The sequence below is a fragment of the Dasypus novemcinctus genome, chromosome 21 (genome assembly GCF_030445035.2).
Source record: "Dasypus novemcinctus isolate mDasNov1 chromosome 21, mDasNov1.1.hap2, whole genome shotgun sequence".
Taxonomy (NCBI): Eukaryota; Metazoa; Chordata; class Mammalia; order Cingulata; family Dasypodidae; genus Dasypus; species Dasypus novemcinctus.
The window spans coordinates 4,887,644-4,899,679 of NC_080693.1; the positions used below are offsets into that span (position 1 = coordinate 4,887,644).

The 12,036-nt window shown below is 38.7% G+C and overlaps 1 protein-coding gene across 1 annotated transcript in view; it reads left to right on the forward strand.

Moving 5' to 3' along the window:
* LOC131274890 (constitutive coactivator of peroxisome proliferator-activated receptor gamma-like) overlaps positions 1 to 12,036 on the forward strand; it is a 69,621-nt gene that overhangs the window by 12,750 nt on the left and 44,835 nt on the right. The window contains 3 exon segments of the mRNA XM_071210880.1: positions 5,970 to 5,989; positions 7,341 to 7,344; positions 8,064 to 8,212. Coding sequence (XP_071066981.1) covers positions 5,970 to 5,989; positions 7,341 to 7,344; positions 8,064 to 8,212 — 173 coding nt within the window.

Here is a 12,036-nt window from a genome sequence, read left to right on the forward strand (position 1 = left end):
AGTTCTTCCCATATTCCCGAGTCAAAAGTAAGTTCCTCTCTCAAAGCACCTTATGCTTTTCATTCTCAGACTTATAAAAGTTTGTAATTACATATTTATTTGTGCAGCTGTTGGTCTAATATATCCCTTCCCCTCTGGGCTGCAAGCTGAATTGCTAGGGGATGTTTTTTGTTTGTTTGTTTGTTTTTGGAATATGGTTTTACATCCTTTAGCCTTAATGATGAACCTGCCTCTAGGTGTACTGTGGGCCTTCAAAAGAGAGTAGTTCAGGGAGCGTTTGTAGCTCAGTGGTTGAGCACCTGCTTCCCACGTACAAGGTCCCAGGTTCAGGGAGTGTTTATAGTGTTATTTGCTGCACTTGGCAGATTTCTTGGTGTGAATTAGGTAATCAATATGTGTTTGTAGAATATAGGTTTAAAATATGACCTTTTCAGGAATATTTGCATTTAAGGAGCCATTCCTTAGAAAAGAATGACTAACAACTGAATTTCAGACACATGTGGGAGAAATTTGTGACTCTCATATCCCATTAGGTAAGCAGCTGTCTCCAAGTGAAGCTAGCAGGTGGGAGCTCACTACTAGAAAGTGAGATTTAAAATCAAAAGTCCCTTTAAACTATATCGTATGGGCTGTAAGCACTAGAGCCAGTCTTTTAAATATGCACAACGAGCTCTGAACCAAAAGGTTTTAAGTCACAGACATTGAATTGATACGTTAATACATCAAAATTCCTAATTATGGGTGCAATTTGGATAACTGACCTATTGGACACACCAGTTCATCTAATTATATTATAGTATCACTTCCTACATTTTTAATATAGTTGAGTACACAATGTTTAGCTTTACTAGATGGCTTAGTGGTCAAAAAGGGGAAAAGAAAACTTGAAATGGCATACACATCCACAGCCCTGAATCTGGCTTTTAACTCTTTTTGTATTCTCTCTGAATGATATTCTTAGCTTAAAGCACTTCATAAAACTTTACAAATTTGAGGAAATAGAAGAGATTCAGGAAGGTATAAGAAGCAGAATCTATTCTCTTCTCTCTTACCACTCACACAGTTGTGGGCAGCCTTTAACAATGGCTCCAGTTCCTTTAAGGCAAGGGTCCTTGTCATTTTCTCCTTCTCACCTAGCTGAACTTCTAAAAAATCCATAGATAATTTGGAGAAATCAGGTAGCATTGTTATGGAGATACACATTAGCCTTCTGAGTAAACAGTCACTGCCCAGTTGGTTTAACACTTTACAGAGCTGCCACAAGGCTATCAATCCATTAAAATCCTAAATATTTACTTAAAAGTTGACTTTTCCCCCCCCACATGTGTATACAAAAAAGAATTCTGGGGTGCTTTTCTGTTATGTTTTTTTTTTTAAGGACTAAGGCCACACACAATTTAGAATAAACCAACAGTATAAAAATACTACAGAACCGTAAGGACAAGATATACATTTTTTATAAGTCTGGAGAACTGTTATCAAATTTTTAAATCCCAGTAATTAAAAGGTTAAACTCAACATTGCTTCTCCTCATCCTCTTTCTCCCTGCCCAGTGCCAACCCTCCCACCCCCGTACATCCTCACATACTCCTCATACTTGAGCAAAATCGGCCTCCTCTCAAGCTGCTTTGAGTCTGTTCAACCCTTTCGAGACCTTGTGTATTTGCCTAATCTAGTCAGAGTTTTTTGGGGACAGAGTTGGGAAGTATAGACAGTTCCACAGTTTTGCTCCCAGGGGGAAATATCTTAGTTATATATAGAAGCTTTTACAAAGTTGAATAACATGTCCTTTGGGGATACCAATAGAGCAATTTGATTATTTTTCCATTTTCCTTGTGAAATGTCATAGGCAAGAAGTAGAGTAAAACTAACAAAGGATTTTTATTTAGTTAAGGACTTAGTTTCAGTTCAAACAAACACCTTTCTATTTCTTCTAGTATTGAAATAAATAAATCAAAAAGTATAAACTATGCTTAATATAGTTTTCAAACTGCTACTTAATTTCAATTTTTTGAATAGTGCTGTCAGAATTTGATTCTTCTCTACTTTTTTAGAGCCCTTGAATTAAACTTCACCTAGTTTTATTTTATTTTATTTCTTATTTCGTTTCTTTGAATCTGCAGTGCTTGCTATGTTGGTATAACTTTATTTGTTCTCTTGAACTCAGAGCCCAGCAAAGTGAAAGCTCCGATGAGAAAAACCAGTCTTTCCTTTTAGGATTTCCCAGACTTAATTTCCTCTTCTTTTTTCTTGATATATCAGACATTTAAAATGAGTATTTCATTTTTAATTCAGACAAATCAAATTGTTGCAAATGTTGCTGCTATGGTTTTAAAAATGAGTGTAAGATTAAAATCTGAAATGATAAGACATACAAGAGTATTTGCTAAACTTTAGGATTTTCCTATACATCATGTTTATTTTTTATTTCAAGATGTAGTCTCTGATATTGCTTTGCATCCACTTCAAGTTTTTTAAAGTAACACCGGCAATTGTAAGTCTAACTATAAGAATGATAATCTGAATTAAAAATGAAAAACAATTCTCCGCTGAAGATTTAGATTTGAATAGACATTATCCAGACTTCCAACATTATCCTTTATTAACATCAGTTATATTTTCTAGCCACTACATGCTAGCATTTTATCCTTTTTTGATAAAAGAATGAAACTAAAGCATATAGGTCTCATAATTTACATGTCCACTGTTGAAGAATTAGTCACAAAATTAAGGCTAGAATGTAGAACCTGACAACACTGCTCTATTGTTTCACTATTGTGCTTTAATTAGGCTACTGCTACCTCAGAGAAAATACTGAATTTTGATCTCCCTTTCTTTTAGCTACCCAATTCCTTTCTGGTATTCTACCCCATAATTTACCAAAATTTCAGATGAAATTTCATTTAGACAATGAAACAAGGCATCAACAGAGTTGAGTTTAACTTTTATTCTTGGGTAAATTAATTTTATATGTGAATGAATAGTTTTTCACGTTAATTCTCCATCTAGTAAATAGCTTTGAGTACTGAGTTTTACGAAGCATAGTTTACTTTTGTTCTGTGACCATCTTGCTTGGTCAGTAAAAGTCATCAGAAGTAAATCAGTTAAAAAAATAAAAGCTTTAGTTAATCTCTTCGTTTAAGAATGCAGTGTATTCTTGCTTTTTGCTGTAGTTATAGTCTCTAGAGTTGCTGCAAATGCTGAATTAGCAAATACTGAACCAAAGGAGATACATAGTGTTAGGTTCCTTTGAACCTCTGGTCACAAAATTTCATCAACCAGTTAATAAATTATCTTGTTTTATGTGCTTTTCTGTAACAACACCTTATTTAACATATGTGTTTGATTCATTAGCATTTAACTCATGGCCAATAGCACTGTAATTGTGCCTCAGTGAAGCTTATGTAAACATCTATATTTACCCTATAAGACACATCCCAGTCTTCTTGCATTTAGGACCACTGGACAGCCCTTCAGCACTACACTTGGGGATTATTTTAAACAGTGAAATCACACACACACACAAAAGTACAAAAATGTGAAAAATGTGGCACTAAATATACCACAAAAAAGACACTTGTTTACTCTGTGAAAACGGAAACAAAAGAGTCAGGGCACTATTGTTACTAGTAATAATTTGACGATGCTCTTTCATAATTTGTTGCAAATGTTTCACAGCAATGCAAGGTGTTTGTGGTGGGGTGATGCATAGGAGCCCAGTATGATGATATGCATGTTTGTTTCATAAGTTCACAACTTTTACTATATACTTATTGTTTATTAGGTTCATGTATGAGTGATATACTTCAATAAATTCTTTTTAAAATGAAAAAATAAAAAATAAAGGGCAGAGCATCACCTTGTTCAACCACAGCTGGGAATGTGCACATCAGATGATTCAAAATTTTCACTGCTTGCACATGTCTTGAATGACTATAAAAGTACCACAAGGATTGATTCTGGGGTTACAAATAAGTTTTAGTGAGTAGACAAATTCGCAAATATGGAATCCCGTACAGTGGGGAGTGTACTTTATAATTAAATATGGACATTAACCCTAGTTCACCTAATACCGATTATTGAGGAAAGAGGGAATCTGGTCTTTGTGCTTCCCTCAAGTCTTGTTTTGCTTGCTGAGTCTTGTACAGAATCATGGTTTTATAGATTTTATGGTTCAACTGCTCTAGATGACCAACTGTTTCATTCTGGACTGTAGCTGAATTACTGACTCAGTTGTGTGGCATTTCTCTTGGAATTTTTGTTCATAAAACTGACTTACTTAGGTTTTAACAAGAAAGGAAGTAATAGAAAATCTGCTTTTTTTTTTTTTTTAATAAAGAATACCAGTGCCTAACACAAAATTCTTCACTCTCTCTGTATAAGTTATTTAGACTTAAAACTATTTGGGAAGTCAACTCTAAACCTCTGTGTTGTGAACAGTTTAGGATGAAGCATCACTTTCTGCATCGGTGATATAATTATGGCTTTGTATATATTTTAGTAATTTCCCAAGAAGGACATTTGGCAAACTGAGCATTGACAGTTGTGGAACGTTCTTACCCAGTGAGTTACTAAAGCCTAGTAATATCTTTTGGCATGAGAGACTAAATTCTTTCTGAAATAGCAATTTAGGATACAGTTCACTGAGTTGACCAATTTTGTTTTTATTAGAGCAGCTTTAAGTTTACAGAAAAATTGTTCAGAACATTCCCTTATACCTCCCACTCACATGCAGTTTTCCCTATTACCATTTTGCGTTAGTGTGGTACTGAAGGCGGCCAGTCGGCTGCAGCTCGTGGACCTGCTCCGCGGGGGGAGAGGGCCTTCCTCACACTGCCAGTGTGAGATACGGGTTGTCGGGGCGACCTCTCTTGCCTCGCTCAGGGAACCGCCGCCGGGGCCACAAACCAGCTGCAGCGAAGAGGACCAGGCTACGAACTCACACGAACACCGGTCGGAAGAAACAGGAGACTTTATTAGGAGGGCCAGCACATGTGGGCTCATGCGCACGTGTGGGCTCATGCGCAATCTGCAGACGGTTAGGGGAAGAGGAGGAGAAGGGGGAATATATAGGGATATGGTAATTTAGGGGAGGCGCATGGGCCTTGGCCTTGCCCCATGACTCAGCATTCCTGACTCATCATGACTCAGCACTCCTGACTCACCATGACTCAGCACTCCTGACTCATCATGACTCAGCACCTATGACTCAGCACTGTGATGGCACCCAGGCCCACAACACGGCCTATTCTCCCTACATGGTACTTTTGTTACAATGAATAAAACAATATCATGACCGTGCTATTAATTTAAGCCCACTGTTTACATTAGCGTTCACTCTTTGTGTTGTACAGTTCTATGGTTTGTGTGTGTGTGTGTGAGGTAATTTATATACAACCTAAAATTTTCCCGAGTTGACTATTTTTTAACATAGTGAAACCTTAGGCCAGGACGATTACATAGGAAATGGTTTGTTTTGTTTTGTTTTGTTTTTCAACTATAAGAATACTTTCTCAGACTTTCTCCGTATGTGTGAATTTAGGCTGAGTTGAATTTGTTCATTCAACTTATTTTAACGAGCATTGTTCTGTGCTGGAAAATGGAGATACCATATGAAGAAGACATAGTTCTTGTCCTCAAGGAGCTCACAGTTAGGAGGGGTTGGTTCGCATTTACATTCCATTAGCCAAAGTACCGTGATGGATGTAGGATGCTTCAGGAATTCACGGGAAGGGCATTAGATCCCATCTTTGAGGAGCTGACATTGAAGCTTAACAGAAAAGTAGAAATGACTGAGTGAAAAGCAAGGGAGGTGAACCACAGAGGAGAAGGGTTGGGGGACCAGGGGGTCCCACACCAAAGAAACACCACATCCAAACCCTGATGTATGAGAAGGTATGAGTTGGAGGAGCTGGAGGTAGATCAGCACAGCTGGACCCCGAAGTGTGAGCCAGAGGCTTGGTTCCCAGAGGCCAGCAGCACCTGCGCTGTCTGAGAACTCATTAGAAATGTGACTTTGAGAGTCCCACCTGCATCTGCTAAGGGAGGGGGGCCAGGAAACTGCTTCAACACGACCTCCGGGGGTTCTGATGCTCGGTCGGTCGAGCATGAGAACTACTGGGGAAGAGGACAGTGAGCAGTGGGCTAGGGAGGAAGCAGCCGCCAGATCGTGAGGGCCTTAGGCCGTCTGCCCTCCTGTGTTCAGACTTTTACCCTGGGGGCATTGGGGAGATTTTAATTAGGGAGCAACCTGATGAAATTTTCATTCCAAGCATTGGATTAGAGAGGGATGAGACTGAAGTCTGAAAGAGTTATAACCAGGAGACTGTTATAACTAATCCAGGCGAAAGATAGTCATGGCCAGAACTAGGGTGGGAGTGGTGGGGATAAAGGGACTGGGTCCATTGCCGAGATAGTTCCGTTTATAGGACTTGATTTTATTGGCTGTGAAGGGCACGGGCAAGGGTAGTCAAAAGCATTTTAGTTTGGGTGCCCAGGAAGTTCAAAGTGTCATTCACTAAGATAGGGAATATGACAGGAAAAAGAAGTTTGGGCTGGAAGATGGTCACTTTAGCCGCGGGCGTGTTGAGCTGGAGGTACCCATGGGAGGGTATAGCATGACGGGTGGCAACAGAGGTCCTGGGCTCAGGCCCCTCAGAGCTTTGGTTTCCTTTTCTGTATCTTTAGAGTTGTTACAAGGATGAAATGAGAAAATGCATGGTAAATGCCTAGCACATAGTAAACAAAAGCGTTAGCTGCTGCTGTCATCCCTAGTACAGGTGCCTGGGGCTTAGGAGAGAGCCAGGCGGACACTCAGGTGAAAGTGTCAGTGTAAGTGTGGAAGCCTTGGGAGGAGAGGAGTAGCGTGGAGCACAGCAGGAGAGGAGAGCCCTGAGCAGGGAAGGGATGGGCCAGAAAACTGCAGCCTTACAAAGGAATTAAGGAGGAGACCTGAGGGGTGGGAAAGAAACCAGGGGAAGGGGATGCAACAGAATCCTAAGGAAGTGGAAATGCTGATGAGAAGGCTGTGTGGCTAGCGGTGTAAGACAGAAGTGAGATCTAACTATGACAGGGACTCAGCACAGCCACTGGAGTCGGCGACGAGAGGCCCTTGCCGGCTGGCCTTGGCAAGGCCGGGTCCGGGGCGGAGTGTGGACGGAAGCGGGAAGCGCGACGAGCGCGCTGGGAGTGAGGCCGCGCTTCCAGCCAGGTTGGCTGTGAAGGGAGGCAGCAGCCGAGGGGGGCCTTGCCGTCCAGGGAAGAGGCTTCCAAGAGGAAAGGCGGGCCTAGTGAGTAGAGAAACGCCAAGAGGGTGGGATCCAGAGCCCAGATGGAGCGAGGCGGGTGTTAGGGGCACGAGGGGGTGGCGTGGAAGCTGTAATAGAGCTCCAAGGCTGCCCTTACCCGATGGCCCCTGTGTTCTAACTTTAAGATAGGCTAGTTGAGAACACGGAGTCGGAGAGCTTTGATTTCACTTTAACTGTGTCGCGTAAGCGAAGAGAATTGAAATGGAAAGCATATAGAAGTACATTTGTTCTAGATTATTTCCCTCACTTTTGGAATAGTCGCACGAAATATTAGTTTTGACAGTTGTTTAAAATAGTGTAAGACAGAACAGCCTTGTCTTATTTCAGCAAGTTGTCCTCAGTGTTTTATGGAGCACGTGGGAGGGAAGGCAGGAAGGCCATTTTAGTAATCGTTGATCAGCTCTCTGCTCTCCTTCAGACCTAGATTATACCCCCTTTGCTTTTTAGACTTTTGCTTCCAAGAGTACCTTGTTTCCTCAGGCACCTAGATTTTAGTCAGAGCCAGAGATTATTGTCCTTTCTGGAATGAATGAATGAGCCCCAGAGCTGATGAGGGTAGGAAACCAACTGTTGGATCACTGAAATCACTTTAATCACCCTTGGCCATGAGAACACACTTGCGCTGATGGATTTTGAGTTGGTTAAATGCAGGCAAATTTGGGTTTGTTACACTCTTAACCTGGTAGCAGAAGTTGGCATTGGTGTGCATTCCTTGACCCAGCTGTCTTTGTTTAGGTGGTGGTAGCTCCTCCACAGTGAAGGAGTGGTTTGTGTACTCTGGGAACCCGCTGAAGCGCCCGGATCTGGTGAAGCCTCTACAGATGAACATCGCAGGTACAGGCAAACTGGACTACATTAAAACACAGATCTGTGTATTATATCTTCTAAGTCCCCAAAAGGATCAGGCAAGGATATGTACTTTTTCCAGATCTACATATACACTCATTTTCGTTTCAAACCTTAGCCCAAGATGAATATATTTATCTAGTATTGTTTTGAAAAGACAGAGGCAAGGACATTGTAGCAGACTCATCCTAGACCTGCTGCAATTCTGCCTCTCCTGGACAATCTGCCATATTGCTTTGCTCCTATCTTCTGCCTCCACCCCTGCTCAAGGTCCACACCAATGGGAAGAGAAGAGAACCCTTGAGAAAACCCCACGCCCCAAAGGTCAGTGTTGTTGTGGTTTAGAGCTCTTTGCTCCTGTACACCCAGTGTCTGAAGCATAGTGGGCTCCCAGTAAAGAGACACCAAATAAGCAAAACTGGATTCTTGGTGTTCTGTTTCAGTCAACTCTGGTCGTCTCCCACTACTGAAAGTTTACTTTGGGGAGTGGATGTGGCTCAGTGGTTAAGCTCCTGCTTCCCACATATGAGCTACCAGGTTCAATCCCCAGTACCTCCTAAAATAAGAAAGTGTATTTTAATGAGTTCTAGAATTGAAGGGAGAGATAAAAAGAACAACTTAAACTGAAGAAACAAGTTTTATTTTCATTAAAACATGTCAAGAGAGAGGAAGAAAAACAAAGTTCACTTAAAACTTGGCAGCTTTTCTTCCTAAGAGTTCTTAGTATCTGAAAAATGCCAAGAATTTATACTATAAGGGATAATATTCTACATACAGATAGTTAAAAAAACAGAGTGGATTTTAGAGTTTATTTTTAGTGGCCCTTTTCATTCTTTCAGAGAAACAAATATTTTTCTAAAACTTTGATATTCCATTTTTGTGTGCATTAAGTTCTCTCATCCCACTATTATTTTCCATCACATGAGCCTGTAAGTTACCAAATAAGAATTTGATTACAGCAAAATGTTTTTATAAAATGGAATTGAATTTGGAGAGAAGTTGAAAAACTTTATTCTAGGGAAATGTTCCCTATTCTATCAATCAGTGATAGACTCAAGCTAAAAAAGTACTTGTCTTGAAAGGAGATACACTGAAATTTATTTTTACTGCAAGAAGTATTTTTAAATAATAGCAAAAATAATTTTTTAAAACTAATGTATATAATTACTACCCTATAATCTCTTTCCAAAAAGAATAAAAGAATTATTATAGTTCTCTTCATGGTTTGAGTTAAAGGGAATATTTGACTATCCATCATTATATTTTCAATTAATTTTAAAAGTTACTCTATATAATATTTTAATAAACTCTAGAAATAGTGTAATAATCAGAGCTACTGCTCCTAGAGTTTATTAAAACATTCTCTTTGGCCCTAAAAGAACTGCAAAGCTTATGCATATAGTACTACATCACAGAATTTTGCTTCTGGAAGGACCTTTGAAAGCCTATTCATATTTCATATCTAATAAACTAGTGATGTGATTTTGAATTTTTATTGCAGATAATTTAACTGAATGAATCTCATTGTGTATGCTTATGTTAATAATGATAAAGTAACATTTTAAAATTTAAAACTTTCCTGTATCCATGAGGAATAACGCCAAATGGTTTTAAAACTAAAATAGAAGCTTTTCTGTTACAGGTATTCTCCATTACTTACAAAAGCAATTATTATTAAGAACAACAGAATCCTACTGATTGATCCTCTGCTTCCACCTCTGTCAGGAAAATCTGAAATTGGCAATTCACCTTTCCCATAGGTGCTAAATACTGTTACATGAATAGTCAGTTGTTTCCAAGTAAAAGAAGCAACAAGGTCATCAAAGAGTTGAGCATCACCATAAGAGTACTCATTTCAGATTTTACTTGTTCTTCTGAGATCATTTCAGTTAAGTTGATCTCATAAATGCTACATTTTTCAAGGAGTTTCCTAATATTGTGGCTGGAAATGTTCTCTTTCTTTCTTTCTTTTTTTTTTTAAAGACCCTTTCCTTTAGCAGCACATATGATTTAGTGCTTGCTTTCTTAAATGGTAGAAATGAAAGTTTTCTCTTTAAATTTTAGATAGCTTATTTACATGCATATATTTCCATCTCTGTTCATAAAGTATGTGTATGTATGATATATACACCCATCATATGTATATTACATTTCACTTATCTACAATATATCATGAAAGATGTTTCTGATAACACAAGAAGGGTATACATTTTGAATTTTAGCTTCCTTAATCCAAACACAACTCTTAAAAACTCCTTGTGTTGCATATGTGTTTGTTTATTCACTTTCAACACACGTTACCCCTACTCTCATTTTTCTTCCCCAGTTTACTAGTAGCATGCATTGTGTGGGAATGAATCTTAGGCCAAACAAAAGGCAAATATTTGAAATAGCTTTTTCTACAGAAATTAGAACTGCTTCTTTAAACAAAGTACAGGGATTTTTTTCTCTTCTCAGTGTCATTTTTTTGGTTGTCTTAAGACATCTTTATTTTAGAAATCTAGAAAAGCTCATTTCACACATCTAATTGATAATTATCCATCCTGAATGATTTTTGAAGTGTTGTTTGGTTCAAGAAACAATAAGTAACCTTAATATTTGACTCACCAGAAGCTTGCAGAGCATCTTAGAAGACTTTCCGAAAACAGAATGGGGTGAAGTGTTATATTTCATGAGAAAAAAGTTTCTGCATTTGGTACATTCATTCTGTCATTTGCTATTACACAATTTTAGTGAAGTTTTCTCGGTTCACTTTTACATATACTGTTGAAGGTTTTCATCCTGACACTTGTTGTATACAAGTCAACAAAGTCTTGTCAAATCTTAGAGGTTTCTATGGCTGGTGAATAGAAGACTTAAAGTCACCAACTGTTAGATGTACACATGTATATGCAATTGGCACTGCAGGATGTGTATTCCAACAGATGCTAACATTGCTGCCAGTCTCGAAAATTACCTAGCCTGACCATCATAAATCAAGCTAAATGAATTTAAAAGCTCAATAGTGACCTTTCTTCCACTTGTAAAATATAGTTTGAAAATTTGTCAAATAAATGTAATACAAATACACAGAGTGACAAGCCAAGAATTCAGTTTTGCATTGAATATTTTTATAGCCACATTAATTATATTTTGAATGCATTAGATAGAAGTAGTGTAACAATATCATTTTGCAGACATGAAATTATACAGCTTACCCATGTAAATGTAGAGTTCAATGTCTTGAGATGTTAATCTCAATTGTTTGTTTATTGTAAATAGGCTGTTGAAATTTATCACTTCATTGAAAAGGAAAGATTTAGTTTGCATGTGAGTAGTCAGGGTTTTTTTGGTTGTTGTTTCATTTTGGCCAAGAATGTGCTACCAACAGAGATTGTTAAATAAATAGCTATTTGAATTGAACGTATGAATTAAAACCATCACTGATGAACTTGAGATGTAAGAATCTCTGCAGGGTAATTCCAGAAGTTTCACCTCTCACATTCTGAGAGTGGACTCAAGCCAGACAGTTTTATCGTTTTTCTCACCCTAAGAATATGCAAGAAAAATAACCATATGCTAACTCTAAAATCCAGTTATTAGAATACTTCTTTCCCTATAAAAAGCACATAGAAATACCAAAGCTTAGGGTCTAGGAGTCTGTATTCATTCACTTGTGTTCATAGCTGTAAAAATACGAATGGGACACTTGCTTTGTTACTAATGAGGCAAGTCCAGCAACCCTCCCCCAGGGTTTGAGTCCTCCCCTGCATCTCTCAAGACAGTCCTCAAAGCTGTCAGTCATAGAAATGACCTTCCTCCTGCCCTCTGCTTGATCCTCTGGGGTCTGTCCAGCCTGAAAAATCCCTTGGCTGCCTTGTCCACCTATTCTCACAAAAACTTT